At 38.1% G+C, this 23,684-nt stretch overlaps 1 protein-coding gene across 9 annotated transcripts in view; it reads left to right on the top strand.

Annotated features, from left to right (window-relative positions):
• Nucleotides 1-23,684, top strand: part of LOC127441395 (receptor-type tyrosine-protein phosphatase F-like) — a 318,186-nt gene that overhangs the window by 200,214 nt on the left and 94,288 nt on the right. For 3 of the 9 annotated variants that reach the window (XM_051698765.1, XM_051698762.1, XM_051698763.1), the window contains exons 5-12: nt 1,581-1,769; nt 4,412-4,429; nt 7,711-7,821; nt 17,277-17,546; nt 19,117-19,698; nt 19,818-19,951; nt 20,364-20,508; nt 23,158-23,463. In XM_051698765.1, coding sequence (XP_051554725.1) covers nt 1,581-1,769; nt 4,412-4,429; nt 7,711-7,821; nt 17,277-17,546; nt 19,117-19,698; nt 19,818-19,951; nt 20,364-20,508; nt 23,158-23,463 — 1,755 coding nt within the window. The remainder of the gene's footprint in view (nt 1-1,580; nt 1,770-4,411; nt 4,430-7,710; nt 7,822-17,276; nt 17,547-19,116; nt 19,699-19,817; nt 19,952-20,363; nt 20,509-23,157; nt 23,464-23,684) is intronic. The other 6 variants (XM_051698767.1, XM_051698764.1, XM_051698770.1 and 3 more) reach the window with 3 other exon arrangements.

Genomic DNA, 23,684 nt, shown 5'->3' with positions numbered 1-23,684 from the left:
TATTAAATTCTGTTTCTTTGAGATGCGTTGCGCATAGCTCCAAGGATCAATACACCAATTATTTAATTTTGAATGCATTATAATAGAATGAAAAGATACATCACAGTGGACTGTAGTCCATTAATATCTGGGCATTGCTTAAGAAGATAAGCTAACCTGTGTTAGAAGCAGTGAAATGTATGTCACATGTAGAAGAGTGTCTCAAACCAATTAATTCAACATTGCCCTTTGGCTTACCGTCACATCAAAGAGAGTGTGATGTTGCTGTAATGTTGTAGATATTGCAATGGGAATATTACGCATGCTGGGCTTTCATCCAAACATTTGTGTCAGTGCTTGAGCTGAAATTATATATTTTGAACAAGTGCCACAGCAACGGCACAGTTTATATTTGCATGTGTTTGGAAACCATATGTTTCCGCCTCACCCACTTGCTTTTATTTCCAGCTTTTCATATAGTTATTGTTTAATTATTTGCAATTATTTTTATAATTAGTGATGATTATGAAATGAGTGTTTACTACTTGGCGGTATATGCTCTTGTTACTCCCCTATGTAAAAACAGTGAAAAGTGTCACGGTTGGTATTAGAGTGGAAAAGGTTTTCGTCATTTTGCAATTATTCACAGTAGTGAAGGACAAATTGTTATTTAGCAACTAGATTTGTTTTTCCAGAAGGACATACTAGTGCTTGCAAGGCAGCAAAGGAGTAATGTTAAAGTTTTAGGTAAACTTAGACTTTAGGCTTTCGTTCTTAAATAAATACTGCACTTGCATCATTGTCATAAAAAGACCAATCACAATTCAGTATACTATGCAAATTAATTCAAGAAGGAAGACCAGTTGTAATTCAGAATTAAAATATCACAATATACAGTATAATATAGTAATATTACAATATAAAAACATGTTGAATAGTGAACATTCTAAGAATTTAAGGCAGTGGGAGAGTAATTTAATCTTTAATTGCAATTTTTCTAAAGGAGCCTTTGAACTTTACAAAACTAAAAATAGATAGTACACTTACAGCTGAAATTATCTACATAACAAAGTTTTAATATAGTATGTGCATTTACACTGTTTGAGTTTAAATAATTGCAGTAAACTTTGGAAAAGATGGCGACAGTTGTGTATAAACCCTTTTTATGTTGGGATTCATTTGTAAATGAATTTGCAGTCTTTTTGTCTAGGTTTTTGATCCATCTCTACTTAACGCAAACTCCAGTAAAGATTTAGAACAAACTTAAAGCTTGAAGCTTAAAACTTAAAGCTTTGACTCCATATGGTGTTAAATGTTAGAGTTACGCCACATAAAATAAACTGCTGGTGCATTAGCCTTGCCATGCTTTTGATCTTATTAATGCATAGGAACCACTTTTTCTGGCCAGTGAATTGATTCAGTGCACTAAAGAGACTTGTCCTGGATTTGCTTTGCAGGGCAAGTACTTCTGGCTCACATCTCCACCCCCCACCCCATGTTCATACTGAGAAGAGATTTTCTTGAGACTACTGACATTACCCTTGTTTGCTAAATCATTCGCTCTTCTACTCCTGACTTGACCTGTGATTTTCTTATTTCAGAAAACCAGATTCCTCATGGCTTCCCCACCATAGACATGGGCCCTCAGCTGAAGGTGGTGGAGCGCACAAGAATCGCCACAATGCTCTGTGCTGCCAGTGGGAACCCTGATCCTGAGATCACCTGGTTCAAGGACTTCCTGCCTGTAGACATCAACAGCAGCAATGGGCGAATCAAACAGCTTCGTTCAGGTAGGGATAAAACACTTCCTATTTCCCACAATCCACAAAATGCAACATCTGTTTTATTAGCATCAAGTAATGCCATGACAATTTTCTGTTGTAAAAATACTGTGTCACGTTATAAATCACATATTGTACATTTCAAAAATAGTGTCACAACACTTTGTCATAACCAGTCACAATGCAACAAGTTTCCAGTGACAAGCAAGTTGTCTGTCTACAATGAATGTGAAACTGCTGTGTGACACAATATAATCATACAGTAATATAGAGTTAATACAGTTATGTAGACCAATCAGCGGGGTTACCCCACAGAAACCAAGCGACCGACAAAATGTCCTGAAGTTTGCCATTTCTCACAATTGTAGCTGTTTAGGATACTCAGATATACATGAAAGAGATTGTCACTTTACCACGTTATGTCTGGTTAGGACACCGTGTAAGTACAGTTCTGTCCGCTACCTCTTATGTTCAGTGAATGTTTTATTTCTTTCAGTTTAGTGAGGCCTAGTCAGTATTCCCACACACACGCAAAACTCGAACGTATTTATTTTTTTACATTTTTTTTTTTTTTTGTGTGTGTTCGGCCTTTTGCCTGCCAATTTGTCTTTGCTTGCCATGAGAAGAGAAAACTATTGACATGGCCATAAAGTCAAACAAGTCTTAAGCTGCACTAACACATGAAAATAGCCTGGGAAATTTTAGGCACCCTTGTGGAAATATGAGGACAGACCAGAGAGGATCAATCGGCTACTCTATTTACATTGTAGACCTTCCTAATGGATAGACGGCTCAGGTCTGACCCAGGATCAGACGGATGAGCTGGACTTTGCCCAGGCTGGATTAATGGCTTCTGACTGAGTTTATCCCTCTCCACTAAATCCACTTCATTTAGAGAGCAACTCTGCATAACGGCTCAGTTTTATATTAGTTTCTACCATCAGCATTTAAGCTCACTTGCTTAATCAACTGTATATAAAGACAGTCAACGCTTTTGAAAATTAGTCTTTGGGATGAACTTTTTTCCACTTTGAATCCTCAAATATGGCCTTTGTCTAAGTAATTTTGTGGAATGCCTTAGATATGCAGTCAATTGAACAAAATGCACCATTTCACCAAACATCAAATCACCCCCTATTGTTTCCTCAAAGATCTCTCAATGGCATAAGGCACAAAGCTTTATGGCTGGTATAAAATATAAAATTAAGACAATAAAGCAAGTCTTATCTTTGTCTTATTGTTTATTTTTTATTTTTTTTAAGTTAAGTTTGTCTGCTATATACAGTATATTTCAATTATGACAGGCAAGTGTTTAAGACCGGTTATTGCAAAGTAACAGCACCTTGTGATTCTGACCGATTGTTAAAGTCAACATGAAATTAAATGTTCTTGGTCTTATTGTGATTGACTCATTAGTGCACTTTATTCCAAAGAAAAAAGAAGTTTGTCTTCTTGTAATTTTTCTTTAAAATGTTATAACTTGCACCGCCTTTGAAATGACTCTTGGGTTACTGGTTAATGTTAATCAGCAGCCAAAAGGCTGTTTTGTCATTGATTTTAGGCTATGGTTGGAGTTAATGCAATCTTTCTAAAATCTTTCCAATGGTTAATGCAGTAATCTACTGCCGGATAGCATTTATATAATAAAGGTTTCTGCAATAATAGTGAATAACGATCACTTCAAAAAAGTTAATGTTGACATTGACACACTCTTGTGGGTGAACTTGACCTTCAGTTACCAAATTGGTTCTCAGCGGGTAGAGGCTCAATTAAATATGGCCTGATTCCTGGGACAAAATGTACATCCTCTGCACAATAAACTGCAAACTCCCATTTGGGTCTGGCTCCATTCCGGTATACTGTAGAATGTCCACTTTTCAAGACCCAATCAATTCCAGATGGATAAAATCAAGTCTTGCCCAACATTGAATATTCACTCAGAAGTATGTCACATTACAGAAGTTAAAATTGGCTTAGTTAGAAATTTCGTTTCATGTTGACTTTAATTCGCAAAAAATGCTGCTGGCTTGTTTCTGCTACTCTCATACTAAAATACTATCTCCTAACCTGCCATAGTCTGTCTCCTAAGCTCTGCAAATATTCCAACCCGATCACATGAAAATTTGTACATAATTTACTAGTTGGCTATTTCTTATGGTCTCGCACGATGTTGTTTGCATAAACTCGTACGTCTTCATCACGTGCAAATTCCCGGATGTCTAATGCGGAAGTAAGCGCGAGTTCCGTGCACATGGCATTAAGGACATACTTGTTAATGTTATGCCCTTACCCAAACCCCTTATCTAAACTTAACCAATCAGTAGAGTGTGTGAACATGATAGGAAGCTGTTTTGTGTGACAGAAACAAGTAATTGTCGCGTATCAGATACAAACAATGTCCAGCAATGTCATTGGCTGTAGTAAAAGTCGTAGGAATTCAAACGAGTGCAGTCGCATGATATCATATGAATTTGCCAAAATTAGAAAATATACATTTAACAAATCCTCAGAGAGTGCTAGTCTAGCTCAACTTTATTCCTTTCAGTTTAATTAAGCTTACTTTTATTTGATTCCCTCTCAATTGTTACCTTATCTTTCGCGTCTACTAACACTTCTTCAATTTTTCTTTGCATTCAATTTACTTCATTTAGGGGGCTCACCGATACGAGGTAAGTCATCTGTAATGTGTTTCTCTAGACATCTCCTCCATTACCTGTTTCATCACCACCGCTGTCATTTCCTGCTTGTTCAGTACATACGTAACCTTTGTTACAGCACTCAACCTGTCTGTGCTCTGATGTTTATTTCTTGAGGAAAAAAAATGTATTACAAAAATGTGTGTTCTCAAAAAAGTGTATTACCTTGGAGTTTGTTCACTTATCAAGATTTTAAAAGAATAGTTTACCCAAATATAAAAACTCAATGTACTCACCCTCATGTCGTTTTAACTTATACGCTGTTATTTTTTCAGTTGAACACCAACATAGACATCTTTGTGGAATCATTATGGAGTAATTGCCATACGACAGCATAAAAACACCTTAAAATTAGTCCACACAACTTGTCTTCTAAAGCCATACAATAGCTTGTTGGCAAAAAAAATTAAATAAAATGGCATTGATTCTTCCGTGTGTAACCGAATGCAACGCAACGTTATTTTAATTCTAGACACATGCTAGAAGCGAGTTTTGAGGCAGGGCAAGATTATCAGTAAATATCTTAGCATGCAAGGCGTTTCCTTACACAAATGCAATATATGGTTTCAGAAGACTTTATTTGTCCTTTTAAAAGATTAACAGCCCTGGTCATTATAAACTGCCATGGTATAGCAAGAGCTGCGTAATGATTCTTTCTACTTCTGTGTTCCACAGAAGAAATAACAGCATAGTTTAGAATAATATGAGGGTGAGTAAATATTTTAATTGTTTAAATTTTTTGGTGAACTATTCCTTAAAAAGGTGAATCAAAGAGCAAATGAGACTGACCCCAGTTATTGTGGCAAGCATTTTTGTTGTGGAAATATTCTAAGACTTATACCCGGCTTATAAAAGTTGGGTTTCAGGACAAAGGCCACCTTCAGAGTCTCTAGAGTGTATCTCTTACATTCCAGTTGTGCTGCAATGAAATACTTCTGCTAAAATGAGTATACATGGGAAAAGAGGGTATGGCCCTGATTGGTAAGATGGTGAGTTCCATCACTCACAAAGTCACTCTGACAATTCTGAATGAAACACGAATTTAGAAAATGTGGTTGCTAGAGGCAAGTGCTTGATCAAGCTACCATTTCCCTATTTCAGTCGCATGGTTAAGAATCTCAGAGGTCTGGGGCCCCTGCCAAGCAGTTAATCTGTAACATGAGTTTGATAAGACAAAAAAAAACAAAAACAAAAAAAAAAGACAGTGAAGAAAAGGAAAACTGCAAATAACAAAGGCCTGTTTGTTACCACTGACTAAGAGCATACCAGCTCACCTCAATTTTTATGAGTCAGGAAGTACGTCTGGCTCGCTGGGGGAGAAAAAGGCTGACATGACCTTATGTTCCTGAGAGGCTGCTGATTTTTACTGGCTGAACTCTGAATGTTTGTGGGTGTGATGTTGAATTCCATTTGCTCACAACAGCAGGTCTTTGTGTTTGCAAAGATCTCAGAGCAGCAGGCACCTCTGGTCTGAGGTACTGAAAACATAACTGATTGAAAAACAGGTTCTTCTGCATTGAGATCATTTGCAAATATGGTCCTAAATTCATTTTGCCCAACTCATAGTCTCACATGTTGTGTTGTCCTATCTCCTTTATCAATGAGCGGCATGTATCCACTTCATACAATTTCATATCCTCATCAAGACATTCAATGTGTATTTGAATTTACAGTGTATTTTGTAACGTTTTTTCTTTCTTTTTTTCATGGCATGTTATATTTCCTGTTGAAATTGCCATCCCTGCTGAAAAAGGCAGCTTAAACCCACCTAAGATGGTTTGCTGGTTTTAGCTGGTTTAAGATGGTCTAGCTGGTCTCCCAGCCTGGCTAAGCTGGTGCTCAGCTGTATTAGCTGGTTGCATTATGTTAATATCATAACAAACATTCTGAAAACAAACTGATGATAGCTTTTTTTTTTTTTTTTTTTTGTCTCTTTAGCTATCAGATGTAAAAAAAAATATAATAAAGTGCCTCGATAAAGAGTACTCTATTAAAAAATACATATATTAAATGGGGGAAAATGCAGTGGATGAAAGTGGTGATTTCCACATTCTTCCTTGCATTTAGTCTGAATTGGTTTATTTATTTATTTTTATCTATTTTAGTCCCTTTACTCTTATAATATGGCCCCATCAGTCAGTGTTGTCAGGAGTGAGGGGTTATGGCAATCAGTGCTGAGCAATCTCTGAATTGATTAGTAATTTGCTGCTTGTCAGAGTAGGAAACACCACCAATCAGTTTTCCTTGAACTTGGAGATTGGGCAAGGTTAGTGGTGCATGTGATTTCTTCCCTGCAGCACTGGCATGTTGGGAAGCAGCCAGGGGTAGCAGGCAGGTGATAACCAATGCTATGGTGGTACACCATTGCAAGTGGTAAATATGTGTGATTTTGCTAGATTAAGAGATAGGTTGGCTGGCTCTTGTTGAAGCAGGCAAAATATCTGTGTTTAGGACACTGAAAAGCTCAGATTGATTTTTCTCTTGATGTTACCCTCATGTCAAAGTTGGTAGGCCTGAGGTATCTACTGGCATTAAATGATGTCTCTTAGATTCTATTATTGAGATTATTGGCTTCTTTTGTGAAGAACGTCTGTCCATTGCCACAGATTGTTTGGAAGTTTCACTAGATTTTAGTTGTCATGGACGTTTGCTGAGGTGTTATTTTTCCGGAGGGATATTTTTAATAAATATGTGTTGAAAGTAAATAAAGACTAATCTAATTCGTTGCCAAATGAGTCTTCGGTAATGTCTGGTATAATAGACTGTGTGAAATCTACTTAAGTGCTAAATGAAAAGCAATTGCATCATCAGTATGTTCGTAGTTATACACTACATTGACCATGTGAAGCACATTATTTATTTATAGCAACCAGGTTTTATCAGACAGGGCGCATAGTTTTGAACAGTATTGACGTTTTGTTGTGTATAAATATGCCATGGCAGTAATAACGTCATGCGTTCTACCATAACTGGCTAAGTGATATTAATGTCTTGCCAGCTTTTTCTAATGACATGAAAAGGCAAATATGTTGAGTTGTAAACTCACTCAACCTGCAAAATCAGCTTTATGCAAATGTCTTATGCAGCATTTTGGACCAATAAACTATATACACTGTGGAACAGGTCTGACATTTAAACATGGAGTGTTTACTGATTGTTTGCAGTGCAAATTTGTGGTTTGCGGGGAAATTTGCAGCCGGATAATTATAATTCATAAATCAAAATGTGACTTTTTCCCTCTGTTCTTTCTTCAGGAGCGCTGCAAATTGAGAACAGTGAAGAATCAGACCAGGGAAAGTATGAATGCGTGGCTATGAACAGTGCAGGTACACGGTACTCCGCCCCGGCCAATCTCTACGTGCGAGGTAAGAGACGCTGTCCAGGTGCTGCCCCTATCAAAACAACTTCCTGAACAATGCTTCACACCTTTGTTTTGATCATGTTGCAATTTTGTTTTGTTTCCCCACATGTTGAACTTTGTATGGCATTAAGAATCTGAATTGAAGTTGCTCTTGGGGTGGAGCTTAAGTAAACGAAAATTTTGTTGTCCAATTATTTTTTCATAATGTAAAAAAAGAAATTCCCTACACTGTTTTGCTTTCATAGCAACTGATGTACTGGTAAACATACATACTCTTTGTGATTAGAGTGTGAAAACAACCAGGGGTTAACTAAAGGTTAGTGCCACAAAGGACACCTGCAGTATTTATACGAGGATTTTCAGGTATAGTGGCGTTCAGGCATTGTCTATGAAACAGAACTGTGGGAGTGCTGTTTTTATGAGTGTCAACCCCTTAAGCTCTTTCCGTGCAGTAATAACAGGGAGCTTATGGCAGGCTGCCATGGCCTTCAGCTAGTGACGTTACAGTGCCACCCAGTAATTGTCACGCAAGAGGTGAACTCATGTGTACTGTCAAACAAACAGCCAGAAATGTTCAGTACAATGGGATTAAACTGCAAAAGTCATCTTAAGACACAACTACGAGAGGTTGCCATGACTTGCGATTAAACAGGTTGCATTAAAGTCAATAAAGGGCTGAATCTCACAAAAACATTCCCGAGTCATATTTCTCCCCAAAATTAAAAGAACAAATAAGAAATACAATTTTGCAAGGCAATGAAGTCTTTTTATAGGGCTATGAAGAAGAATTTGCATCGTGACATTATTTTCATGACAATCAAAGGAGTGTTCCAGGTTTAATTCAAATTAAGCTCAATTGACTGCATTTCTAAGCATGTTGATTAAAAAAAAAAAAAAAAATCAATTCATGCTTACTGTAAAGCAGTGAGGATACTCACTGTTTCAAAAGTCTAGCCACAAGAAATAAACATGATACGTGTTAACATTAATTTTGTGTGATAAAATCACTTACTAACCTCATCTGTTTAAAGTTAAATCCCATATTACAACTTCATGTCATGATGACTAGAAATATCCCTGAGTTTATCTCACTAAAATCATGTTAATATGTATATGTTTTCATCTAGTGGCTGTACTTCTGAAACAGTGAGTATTTTAATATTTATGGACTGGTCCCTTTCACTTCCATTGTAAGTGCCTCACTGTAAACAAAATTTTTGCTGTTTTTTTTTAAATGAAAGAGGGATGTTTAAATAATTTTTTGTTGTTATCAGCATTATGCGACAAATGCTTTCGACCAAGCTTAACTTGTATTGAACCTGGAACATTTCTTTAAAATATTTTTGTGTCCATAACCATATGGTTAATCTGCCCATGCACTTGACTGTATTTACAAACAAAAGAAAATCCATCAATGCACGTGTCTGATTCGCCTTGTGGTCAGAGGTTTATTGATGCAGCGCGAGCATGTCTCGCAGAATACGCGCAAATGACGAGATCTCACTATTTCTTCTCTGTCATTCATCTGGGAACAATTTGCAATAATTGTGTCGTCTATGAGAATGCTGCATATGATATCAGACCATTTCAGGGTGCAACAACATTGGGACTACAGGTGAATTGTCATATGTGTCATAATTCAGTACAACCTTAGATATGGTTCAACAAGAACAAGAAGTTTCTCTTCTGTGCTTGTCTACTCTTTAGCTTCCATTTGAATGTTGCAAAATTATCCTTACGATAATAATAATAGCCTGGTATTTTATGTTATATTTAATATTTTTAAATAAAATTGTTATAATGTGATGTGTAAATATATAGTGTATATAGGAAATATCTAAGTGGCTGATAAAACTGGGCATTCACCTGTCACTGTGGCTAGTGAGCAAAAAAGTTAATTTTATCCCCTGGTCACAACACTAAAATAGGCATCATCTTCTTCATCCAAAATATAACTTCTTAATTTTTTCTTCTGATTTTGATTATGTGAAATACTGTATGACAGGATCAAGTTCTTAACAGGTTTCATGAAAATCATCCAAAGTGTTCCATAAAAAAGACGGAAACTTCTAGAGCAACACGATCTACTAACATCCTCTGAATTGACAGGTGTTTAGTGGGTCGCCTTTATACATCTGTCTGTCACAGTCTGTGTGTTTGTGCATCTTTCTTAAAGTGCCTCTGTGAAATGGCTAATGATGCTTTTCTCTTCAAGGACGTTCAGCATAGCGTCCTGGTGCTATTCCTCACTTACTCGCCCCCTCTCATTTTATCACGCTAGATGAGTTGGGTGTCTAAGACTGCCAGCCTGTTCGTGGATCTATGTATTCAATAGCTGCTTCCTTTTTCCCTGGGCCTCAGCACTTTTCAGGGAGCTGTCTAAATGCTTTATGACTCTCTCTTGTTCTCCACTCTGTCTGTCTGTCTGAAAGAGGGCTATATCAACAGGGAGTATCGGAGTCATGTATACTGGCTGTATATGTGAATGCTCATTTGTCAGAATCTTATTCCACAGTGGAAAAATGTCAACCACTGTCTGCTTTGCTTCCTCTTCTCCTGAAACTGACAACATATCAAGTAGAGTAAAGTGGGTGAACACTTCATAACCGCTTGTCTGTTTACCATATCTTGTGTGTATGTGTGCGTGTGTGGGTCTGTTTACCTTTGTTCAATATTTGAGGAGGGTATCGTGATGACTGAGCATCAATTAAATTGTAATATCAATAATGCAAGACACTCAAATAGTGTTATACTGTATCCTAGCATTGCATTGCTATTCCAAACTAGCCTTTAACTGACATCATTAAGTTTCATGTGTCAGACTATGTCAGGTTATGGCCCAGGGCTCTTTGAGCTGATCTCTTTGGCCTTCTATGCCTCACTGGAGATATGGTTATGTATGCTCAGATGCATACAGAGACATCTGTCAAAACAATTCCAATTGTTTTTGATTTATTAGTGTAGACTAACATGGTACTCAAGGTACTCCCACAGTGGAACAATTTTGTTAAAGTTTCCATCAGTGAAGTAATCTCTAGTTACATATGGAAAAGATACATTAAAATCGAAGAAGATGCTTGAAATACTGGTAACACTTTACAAGAAGGTTGTATACATTAACATTTAACACAGTAGTTAACATACACTAAAAGCGAACAATTCTGTTAGAATTTATTAGTCTTGGTTAAGGTTAATTTCTGCAAATACTAAAACATTTTTATTTTTTTTTTTTTTTTTTTTAAGTTGAGCAACTGGTAGAGGATGGCGCTAACGGTCAAGATCATGGGTTCGATTCCCAGGGAACACACAAACTGATACAATGTATACCTTGAATGCACTGTATGTCGCTTTGGATAAAAGTGTCTGCAAAATGCATAGATGTAAATGTACATTTAAGCATCAGTTAATACAATATGAACTAATGTGAACTAACTTTTGAACAGTAGCACTGTACATTTAAGTGAATATGAATAAATGAACATTAACCAAGATTAAAAAATGCTCTGAAAGATTTTATTGTGGATTGTTAGATCAAAATGCCTAATGCATTAACCAACAGTTAGAATGAGATTCATATACAAATACACTGTACATAAAGTAAGATTATCATTAACCATTTTCATGTGGAGTAAGTGTCTTGATTGATTAAGTCTGGGTGTTTGACTGAATTTCCATTGCATTTCTCTAACCACTGTCAAAATATTCACAAATGTCTTTTCATGTTCTCTTGTTTCACATCTGTCTCTGTCTTTCAACTTCATCTCCATCATGTCACCTGGCCAAACTCTCACCTCATCTCTTAGACCCTCGAGGAGGTTGGTTCTTTTCACTCTTAACCATTTTCTGCAAAGCTCAGACACTTGGATCCCTCTTTAACCAGTGATCCCTGTTCTCCAACTCCCTCCCTCTGCTATGCCGCCCTAAACCTTAATGTGTTTTGTCAGATGACTTGCATGAGCCTGAGACTCCATATCATTTCTAGTCTTGTAAATTTTTGTCCATATGGAACTGCTCTCTATGACACCTGGTACTGGACTAAAAGGATTTTAGTGCGGATTTGCAATTATCAATGCTGTTTAGTCTTAACTAGTTTTAATTTGGGTTAGACAACCCCATAATCTTCACAAATTATTATCTGTAATCTTGTATTTCGGTAATGCTAAAGTGCAAATCTTTATTTTCAGTAACTTGCTTTAAATATATAATTTATGCTAAATTAATTATTAGTAGAAGAGAAAATACTGTCAAAACACTGTTTGTCCAGTTGACCTCATTACTTGGCTTCTATTTTTTCCCACAATGCATGTATAATTTATTTGGCTCAACCATGAAGACTCCTGTAATCCACCCTGTTACCTGAGGCATTTTAAGACCAATATCATCAGTGATAATTATGATCGTGATACACTGCTTTTCAATTACTAGAGCCCGACCGATATGGGATTTTTGAGACCGATTTTAGAGGGGGGAAATTCACAGATTACCAATATGGTGGCCGATATAGCTAATTTTTGAGATGGAATGAAAACAGACCTTTTCTATGTGGATTGTGCACCGGTTTTGCACCAATGCAAAGGTGCTCAGAAGACTGCTTTCTTAAACAAATATTTTTATCAAAGAATATTTGACATTATTATTATACATTGTCAACAAATTCTAGAAATGAACACCGAGAAAATAAAGAAAAAAAAAATACAATAAATCGCTTAATAAACATCAGTACTGTATGTTTAGTATGTCAATTGCTGACCATTTAAATAAAGAATAAATAAAATAAAATACAAATCAGTACTGTATGTTTAGTATCAGTCAATTGCTGACCATTAAAATAAAGAATAAATAAAATAAAATAAAAATCAGTACTGTATGTTTAGTATCAGTCAATTGCTGACAATTAAAATAAAGAATAAATTCAAATAAAATAAATAGCAAAATAAACATCAGTACTGTATGTTTAGTATCGGTCAAATGCTGACCATTTAAATAAAGAATAAATAAAAATACAATAAATAGCTAAATAAACATCAGGGGCCGGTTGCATCAGCTATACGAACGTTACAACTTAACCTAGTTGTGGCGTAAATGGGCACAAAGTCAAAATGTATGCACTACTAAATATTTGAGCATTGCACCATTAAACTTAGGTAGGATGTTACCCTACGTATAAACTAAATATTTACGGAAGCCTCCAACCAGGAGCAACTGATGGAATAAAGAAGCAGACTGACATTTTATGACATCAATGAGCTCATGTTTTGCATGACAGTCTTCAATCCTTTCGACATATATGATGATGTTGGCATTTACCCTCGTTTACATTTACGAGAGAGAGAAAAAAACATACTTTTAAGCGGCTGTTCAATATGAAACCGATCTAACGGTGCAGTTTTTAGGGTGCGTCATCCAGTGTCAAGTTTCAACACATTCAAAATATATATATATAGGATATTAAAATGAATAAATGTCTATTTTTCCAGCCTGTTGTATTTATTTATCACCCCTTATTTATTTTACATACAGTTCCTATATATTATTATTTACACAGGGCAAATATACTATTTATTAAGGGTACGTTTACATGACAACGATTTACTAAAAACGTAAAAGTTTTTCCTTTGCGTTTTTTAAAAAGTTTCGCGTACAGACGACAACGTTGTCAAAACGATCCCCGTCACACGGATCCGTGAAAACGACTAAAAACGCTGTATTATGCATGCCAGGCCAGTAGTTGGCGATGTCACTTTGTAAAGGTGTGGTGGTGATGTAGTGGACTAAAGCACTGAACTGGTAAGTGGAAGGTTGTTGGTTCAATCCCCACAGCCACCACCATTGTGTCCTTGAGCAAGGCACTTAACTCCAGGTTGCTCCAGCGGGATTGTCCCTGTAATCAGGGCACTGTAAGTCGCTTTGGATAAAAGCGTCTGCCAAATGCATAAATGTAAATGTAAATATAAAATGTAAAGAAACACGCGCCTGCGCACATAAGCATTCTTCCACAGAGCGGTGAATACAAACAATGAAGATGGCGAAAGCATCGAGCAATTTTGTCTGGACGGACGATGAGGTTGCTTTATTACTACAATTACTTTGCTGGAGAAGCGTCAATAAACTCAAAATCTTGAGCAGCATAAACACAGTACTGTAGTCCGCCACTGTAGTTTTGAATGTCTCGCGCGTTGTTTTGAAGTACTCACGCGCATGCCTATAGACTGAACTCTCAAGAATATTCAATAAACTCTGCTCATTTTTACCATCACTTCATCTCCTGCCTTCTTCTATATTCCCCCTGCTGACTCTTGGGCTGGTAGGAGAGTAAGTTAACCTAACAAGCTGTTGATGTTGACTGGTTTTGGATATCAGACAAAACTCTGATATATGGATATCTTCTGACGGTGAGAGAGGTCTTGTGTACACTGGATCTAACATGCATTTTCACTGCCTCATGTTTTCATATTCTAAGCATATCATTGAAAACTGTACATGGCATCACATCTCTGTCTATAGGCTGTATACATAAGTGGTGGGTGTATGAATTGCAGGGTAAAGGTACATCAAATAAAATTAAGTAAATAAATAAATAACATTTAAAATACAAATACATTTTTCCCATCTGAATCCATACATTAATTTCAAGATTTTCAAATTGCAGGTTCTGCCTACTGTACAGTGTTCACACTCCATACAAAACACTCCAGATGAATAAATTGTTGATTATTGTTATTTGCACAGACACCAGTATTCTTATTGATAATTATACATCTCAAATTAATGCCTATCAATCCATCATTCTTTATATAACACGTAATACGCATGCGCACGACTTACTTTTACAATCCAATAACGCCATCGTTTTCAAAAACTTGCACTTTGAAACCCGTTTTCAGGCCCCAAAACGCCATTGTCTTTTAAACGAATAGCCAAAATGCATAAAAAGTTTTCCGTTTTTAGTTGAAAACGTTGTCATGTAAACGGCCCCTAAATCTACTTTTATTACGTGTCCTACTTTAATGTCTGGAAAACCAGACTTTTAAATATTACATTTTATAAATGCAATGACTGGAATTGTTCGGTTGAAGGGGGTACCAAACTGGGAATCCTGAACAAAACAGTTTGGAGAATACAAGTTTACACGCTGACAAGGTATGAAAGTAGCTACGTGGTTAGCTAGTTAGCTGTAAGCTCATTGCCACGGAGAGCAAAAGATGGACTTTATTTACTTTCCAGCATTGTGTCTCACCAACTAGGTAACAACATAGCGTGAAATCAGCACTCAACAGACACAATCCACCACCACACTGTTGTCTGCTGAGCTGCAAATAGATGCCTTTTTGTTTACCTTTCAATCTGCAACATTACTGACTGCACTGACAATCTATAGCTGGCTAACATAACAAACAGATGTGATCAACATGAGTGACATGGTTGTCAGGGACAGGGTTAACGTTATATTAGTTATATAAAATGATGGGGTCATTGTTTATTAACTTTCCAGTATGTATTTCACAAACTAGTTAGCAATTTACCGATAAGACACCGCTGAACTCCGCCCTGTCTGCAATAGAGTCGGATCGCGCTATGCTGGACAGACTACGTTATGACACTAATTCTAAAGCATTGTTTTCTGCATTATATGTTCTGAAATAAAGTTTGCGTATCTGCGCATATTGGTAAACATATACGCTGATACCGATATATCTGTGAAAGGCTAATATCGGCCGACCGATATATCGGTCAGGCACTATTAATTACCCTCAATAAATAAAAAATGTTGTCCTATAAATCATCACTCATAATTATCACCTCAAAAGTGAAATATTTATGTCCATGTCTATGTTCATATTCATCATCTGTCAATGTCATATACATTAGAGGAAATCAATAAAGTGAATATTTGTTTTTTGTTTTTTTAGATATTGTACAATGATTGTGTTGCAATAGCTGGCTTGAAGTACTCTGAGTTTTGCATTGCCTAATTGAAAGAAAAAAAAAATGTCAAGTGTTTAGTTTTGCCTTTACATTGTGAACGTAATGAGGAGAATAACAAGCTTGGTTGCAATGTGTGTATCTTAAAATAAAACGAGAGAGAGAACATATTCAGTAATACAATTTCATGAGGATCTGTGCAAAAACCAATTATTGCTAATGCCATTTCACAATAGACAGAAACTAGGCAGCGGTTCATTAACACAAATTGGAAGAGTCTGTTTAATGTTGTGTTGTTTTATACTCCTAGTTTGGAAGGATAGGATAAAGCGACTCAAGTTAGTATCACTGGGAAGGAAAATAGCTTAGCATTAAGCGAGAAGAACACCAAAAAAATAAGATTATCTTATCATTTTCTCACTCTCATGTAGTTCCAAACCTTTCTGCCATTGAATACAAAAGGACAGAGACAGTATGTTGTTCTATCACCATTCACTTTTTAAATGCATATTTCTTCTGCCTAACATGTCCTTTTGTGATCCACGGAAGACAGAAAGTCATACAGGACATGAGGGTGAGTAAATGATGACATAATTTTTATTTTTGTGTGAACTATCCCTTTAAATTCTACTGTGATGGCCACCAGCGTGGTTTCTAAGCTCTCAGTCTCAGTGCCACACAACAGAGCAATTTTTGAAAAAGCCCAGAAATTCAGCCTAGTATTTACAACGATAACAGGATCACCTTTGAAAATGTTGAAGTTTCTCTTGTGCAGCTCATCAATGCATCGTAAGCTTTGTCTCATGCAGTAAGTCAAGCCAATTTATGTCTAGGCAGTCATGAATTCCAATCAGCCTCAACATTGATACCTCCTAAGTCCACACTCTACAGGCTCCTTTTCATCTCCATGGGAACCTCTTTTAATGTCAGGTTTATCTGCATTTCAGAGCCTTACAAAGAGAGGGCCCTGTGAACAATCTTCCACAAGGTCTTTGACAGGTTCCTCAATCCAGGCAGGACCGAGCAACAACAGACTGAGGTCTCAGTGCCACTGGGCGATAAAATTGACAGATAAAACTCTGCATCCTGAGATGCCTCAGTCGGCCTGTTTTTCACCAAATCCACAATTCAATAAAGCTCCCCTTTGGCATGCATTTTAATGTCTCACTCTGTAAGAAATACCGATGCCTTCCTTACCTTTCCCCCGAAACATATTGGTATATCGCCCTTCTCTGCACATACATGTGAGCCTCAGACAGTATTGACTTTCTGCCTCCAGTTGTTAAGCTTCTGGCTTCAACAAATGGAAAAAGTGGTGGCTCAGCCTTTGAAGGGAATTTATTTGACCTGTCAGCTCAACTTCATGTTAGTTTGTTCATGTTAGCCCTAGTAATCACACTAGATACTTTCCCATGTAGAGTGATTATTTCTCCAGTGAAGTAGTGAAATGTCTTTTACCGTATCTTCTATAACAAATTATGACATAAGACAATAAAATACCATACAGCTCACAATCAGTGTTCTTCTCTTTGGTAGTACGGCGAGTACCACCCCGTTTCTCCATTCCACCCACCAATCATGAGGTGATGCCAGGGGGCAGCATCAACCTCACCTGTGTGGCGGTTGGTGCCCCCATGCCCTATGTCAAATGGATGGCTGGTGAGGTGGAACTCACCAAAGATGAGGAGATGCCTGTTGGACGCAATGTGCTGGAGCTCAACAACATCCGGCAGTCTACCAACTACACTTGTGTAGCCATCTCATCCCTTGGTATGATCGAGGCCACTGCACAGGTCTCTGTCAAAGGTAAGATGCCAGAGTGAGTGCTTTCTCTACTTCTACACCCAATCAGAATTTAAGTAGGTATAACATCTGTGCTCATTCCATGAATATTCTACGGTAACATTAGCATACGGGAACAAATAGCATACAGTAGGTTGCCCACTAGAAAAAGTTCTTTGGATGCTGTTATTTTACCCAAGACCCTGTAAACAGGTTTTCAGAGAATGGAAAAAGTTATTTTCTATCTGCAGCCCCAAGGTTCTGACTAGCTGTTTAGTGAGTCTGCCAAATACACTCAACGAAAAAACATAGACACTTGCTCTCTGTTGACTGTGAGCTTTAGGGACTTCCTACATTTTACTCTGGGCTTGGAGAAAATGAAAGGCTTTAGATTATTCTGAGCATGTGTTTACCCAGACCAGATGTCTGGAGCTGTATCAGTGTGGCTAGTCCCACCAGACAGCACAGAGCCCTGCCAGACTTCGTTTCTTTGTCATCATGGCTGCCTCTATTGATTGCACTTTGCACTTCACCAATCAATATGGACTCGGAGAATGTCACAGACATTTATCTGGAGTCCAGCCACAAATCTTAAAGTTGGCATGAAATGAAAATTCACCCTATCTGTTTTCTAATGCATGTTATTGATCTTACTGTGAACGATTCAGCCATGCATGTTTTATTATTTTTTTGACCTTGTAATCTTTAATCAAAATGTAATAATTTGATCTTTGGAGAAACAACAGACTTCTCTCTGGTGACGTATGCAGGACTTCTCCAATCATTTAGTCCGCATAAACCCTGCCCCTTTCTTATAAATACCACAACCTTGAGTTGAATGAAGCATCAATTGCATGTTGGTGAAGATGGCAGGGTGTATTTTCGTATGTTTTTCTTCAAAACTATTGCTCCTTAACACAAACTTCCTTGGTTATGGGTCAGCTGGCTTGAATTTACATCTCAAATGAGGAGGAATAACGGTGAATTTGCGATTGTGTTTCAAGACATTTCATGCCTGAATTTCTGCGATCACTACTGAATAAAATGCTTTGGATGCCTCTGGAGTTTATTTATATTTTTAATGCAGTTACAGTATATTGGGATGCACAGCATGAGTAAGTGTTTTTTTTTTTTCCTTTATATTTAGTGCATTGTGATTAAAAACTTTAAAATATGGTTATGATTTTATCATAAATGTGTTGTGATCACTTCTCAATTTCACCTATAACTGGCTCTGACACAAGCAGCACGGTGGTAGGTGTGTGTGTGTGTGTGTGTGTGTGTCCACTGCAAACTCGCATTCAGATCTGCCTTTGTTCCGCTATGCAACGCCCATATTTTCACAATACAATCAACAACCAATGGATAAACTCAAATACAATCACAATATGGCCGCAACTTCCGTTTCATGCCGACTTTAAAGACACAATGATGAGGCGGCATGGTCTGTCTCTCTCTGAATCACCAGCTTACCATTCATTCTTGCCCCATCTTTCTCTATTTTAGGCAGCTTATCCTAGATATACTTTGAGAAATTATCATTAGTCATTATTAGTCATCCATTTCATTGCCTTCCTTATTGTCTACTCTCCAGCTCTCCCAAAGCCTCCTACGTCCCTAATTGTGACGGAAACGACAGCCACAAGTGTTACACTTACATGGGACTCCGGAAACCCTGAGCCTGTATCATACTACATTATTCAGTACCGGGCCAAGACCTCGGACACCAACTTCCAGGAGGTAGATGGTGTTGCCACAACACGTTACAGCATCGGTGGTCTTAGCCCTTATTCTGAGTATGAATTCCATGTCATGGCTGTCAACAACATTGGACGTGGGCCACCCAGTGACTCCGTTGAGACACGGACAGGCGAGCAGGCACCTTCCTCTCCCCCACTGCATGTCCAGGCACGTATGCTGAGTGCGAGCACCATGTTGGTGCAGTGGGAACCTCCAGAGGAGCCTAATGGTCAAATCAGAGGCTATCGAATCTATTACACATCTGACCTGGATGCTCCTCTCAGTGCCTGGCAGAAGCACAACACGGACGACAGTCGTCTCACCACCATCTCAGGCTTAACCACAGACATTACCTACAGCCTGCGTGTGCTGGGGTTCACGTCTGTTGGGGATGGACCACCATCTGATGTGTTGCAGGTCAAGACACAGCAGGGAGGTGAATTTAATCAACACATCAATGTTTTTACATTCCAGTCTATATCAGTACCTTGAAAATACTAGTGCATCTGCTGTTGCTAACATTTACACCCTTTTCTTTTTCTGTCTGACCCAAAGTCCCTGCTCAGCCATCCAGCTTTGAGGCTGAGGCAGAGTTGGATACACGGATCATGCTAACTTGGCTGTGGCCTGTCCAGGACCCTATCATTAAGTATGAGCTGCTGTATTGGGAGGCCAACTCAGACAACAAGGTAACACACCAGTGCTTGTTCCTGTCTGATTTCACATAGAATTACAAACAGACCAGATATTGAACATGTACAACTGTTGCTGTGGGCCATGGATACAAATGAAAGATAGCCAAAATTTACATTTCATGAAATGACTGTAGGCAATAAGTCTGCAGTCAGCTGATACAATTAGATAGTGCTGTTGGCTTAAAAAATGGGATATACTTATCAGTGTTCACTGACAGCGGTTGTAATGCTTGCCAAAATGAGCCATTTCGATGTATGGAGATTCATCCATATTGAGATCAGATGTCTTGCGCGCACTCTGATCATGCAGGAAACCAGTCAAAGTGTCTGTATGCTAATACAAACATGCATATGCATATGAGTGAAGGACACTGAGATTGAAAGTGTATGTGATATTTCCTCTTAGATCCATGTCACCTTCAACCCTGCCGGCTCCTATGCTGTGGAAGGCTTGAAGCCAGACACTCTGTATAAATTCTCCCTGGCGGCCCGCTCTGAAATGGGCCTGGGGGTGTTCACACAACCCATCGAAGCCAGGACCGCCCAGTCCAGTGAGTGCTGTCTTCTGTCTTTATCATCTTGACTAACCTAGACAAACCAACCCATCTCTAAGGGCCAACCAAAGGTTCTCTTTACCACGCCTTTGTCTATGATCTCCAACATTAATAATTTTACACTTTTAAGCCAGGGAATTCTTTGTTCATTCACAAGGGTAAAAGGTACGTTCGGTGTCTGCTTGTGCCTTTGTCATCATTATTTTGGTTTTATTGCCAATGAGTAAATGTGATTTGTTATTCATGCAATGTTAAAAACTAGAGCAGTGAAGCCTGGTCAAGAAAATGAGGTGAGGGTTGGTCTTCCAATGAAAAAAAATCAAGTAATTTTGTGCAATATTTAAACACGGTGAGTTTCACCCTGACACGCATCACTCGACCGTAGGATTTTTGTGACTGTTGTATGTCATAGGCACAGCACACATCTTCCCAAGTAAGAAAGTGTATATTCAAGTAAATATCTGGGAATATTAAATTTGTGATTTCATGCCTGGAAAGTCATGGAAATTTTTATAGTGAATAACATTTTTTCTACTTAGCTAGAAAGTGAGTGCAATCACTATAAAATTGTCACAACTATCACAGCTTGAAAAGTCATGGAAATTTGTTTGGTCAGAAGGAGTGAGAAACCTGTATATCACATGAGATTTACAGTCATTTCATAGTGCCAGAGTACCACCCTCCAACCACTTTGCTCCCTCACAGCCTTCTATTCTCATAAAGTCTTGTCTATCACCTATCCTCCAGGACTGAAAAAGACCCTTTGATCTCCGAGTTGTTTGTCAGGAACCCCGAAACACAATCTTAAATTGAGAATATCTGTCGACGTGTGCAGCTGCGATTGCAGTATTTTTGTCACCTAGGCTTTTGTAGTGGTTCTCCCACAGTTGTCAGATTAAGGACCACCCGATGAGAGACGCCTCGCACTCAATCCCGCAATGAGCACAAATAGTGGTGTTATGTCACCAACCTGCCTCCCCTCTTCTCTGCTCTGGTTGTTAACAAAGGCATGCAAGCACATTAAAATATCCCTGCGCATGATTCTTCTTTCTCTTTGTCCTCCTGTGCACCTCTACACCATCTCTCCTTATTTTCCTTTAGTAATTTATTGTTTCAATTTTTTATTGCGCATTTATATTTATCATATAGAGCTGCATGAGTGAATGCCCTGTTAGCTTTACGTTCATTGTTTGATTGTAAATTGTTGTTATAGTGATATTTGAATGCCTCTGGACTGTGTAGTGTTGGCAGAAACATTTCATTTGCTAGCTTACCTGAGTTCCATCAGATGCAGACTTAATTAAAAATGCCATACTAGTGCTGTGCTTATCTCAGCCACTCAGAAGTGGCACCGTGCCTGGTGCAGACAGGATAGCAGGGTATGCTTTCGGATGCATCAGCTGCCACACTCACTGACACTTGGAACTCTTACAAATGGGGGGCTGCTGTCTCTCAGCCAGTGGGCTGACTGAGAATGTGTGACTGGCTGTTAATTCAGAAACTGATGGCCTTTCCCCTGCTTGTCAACACTCATACAGGGATGAGAAAGACTGACTGATCGTGCAGTGATGTACTTAAGCCTCAGCCTTTGGTGATTGGGCTTTGCAGTACATTGGATCAGGACTGGTGATGTTTTCAGTTTATAAAATTCAAGCTAAGTGAAGACAATGGGAACCCCAGTTTGGTGAAACCAAGCTTGAAGAAGCTGTCAAAACCAAAGCTGACTTCAACTTGAAAAACTACATATCCTCGAAGGCATGAAATCAGATTATAGTTCTATTTCTAGATCAGACAAAGATATGCAACAAAGATTCACAAGCAGTAAGACATCCTGCTATGCCCAGTGTATATATTGTCAACAAAATTACTGATGAAAATGTTTGTTAATGTTTGTTTTTAAATTTGTCACCTCAAACAAAGATGAGATGAAAAAAATGCAACATGGCATTAATTAAGCAATTAAAAAATATATATACTTTTGACAGGAATATGAGGGGGGAAAAAACACAAAAATTATATGCCATTTCAACTAAATTGATATTTTCCTCAGCTAAATTTATATGCTATTTCAGTCAGAGTAACATGAACAGAAATGAATGAATATGACATAAGAAAGTAATAAGTGAATTTACTTGCACACCAATTCACTGATTACAATCAAAATCTGCTCATTTAAAAAATCTGACAAAGTAAGAAATCACGTTTACATGACATTTGAAATCTTCCAATTATTATTTGCTTTTGGCATCCAAACGTAAACAGGCATGCACACAAAACTTATTGAAGAAACCAGGAAGAACGGCAGTAAAAGTGTTTACATGAATATTGGAATCGGGGTAATGGGCAAAAGTAAAGGTCTGCAGATCGGTTTATGCTTAAACCATTTTATTACCATACCCCAATAAAGGAAAACCATTTAAGTCATTTACATGACTTAACATATTTGTAGTTTATTAAGCATAATCAATGTCATGCATGTAAACATGGTCATTGACTAAATTTAAAATACAAAAACTACAACTAAAATAAAAAACTGTCAAAATTAACATTAGTTATGCCAACCTGTCTCAGTCCAGAAGCGAGCTTGTCTTAAGTTATTTAATTTTGCTTGATGCCCTCCATCCGTTGCCTTGCCCCCACCTGCAGCCCCCTCCGCCCCCCCTCAAGACGTGCACCTGCTCAGTCTGAGCTCCACCAGCATCAAGGTGAGTTGGGTGGCCCCACCAGCCGCTAGTCGCCACGGCGCTATCGTGCGCTACACAGTCAGCTACCGGGCAGTGAACATTGAGGACTCTGAGCGCCATGAGGTGACAGACATCGGAGCAGATGCCTCCAGCTATGTGCTGGAGGGACTGGAGAAGTGGACAGAGTATCAAGTGTGGGTGAGAGCACACACTGATGTGGGCCCTGGCCCAGAGAGTGCAGCTGTGCGTATCCGTACCAACGAGGATGGTAGGTCTGAATTATCCTATATCCACCACTAATACTTCTGGGCTTTCACTCACCATGTCTGCTGTCTTTACTCTTCCCTTTTCTCATGTATCTGCTCTGACAAATCTGTTTAATTTGTTTTAAATGTGATTAACAATTATTTCTACTGTATGTAGGGTTATCAACAGTATCATCCTCTTCCCAAAAACTTTGCTGTAGTGTGTTAAGCAAATGGTCTGTTT

Source organism: Myxocyprinus asiaticus, chromosome 5 (genome assembly GCF_019703515.2).
Source record: "Myxocyprinus asiaticus isolate MX2 ecotype Aquarium Trade chromosome 5, UBuf_Myxa_2, whole genome shotgun sequence".
Taxonomy (NCBI): Eukaryota; Metazoa; Chordata; class Actinopteri; order Cypriniformes; family Catostomidae; genus Myxocyprinus; species Myxocyprinus asiaticus.
Note: the sequence above shows the minus strand (reverse complement) of the source record. Positions and strands in the feature narration are given on the sequence as shown.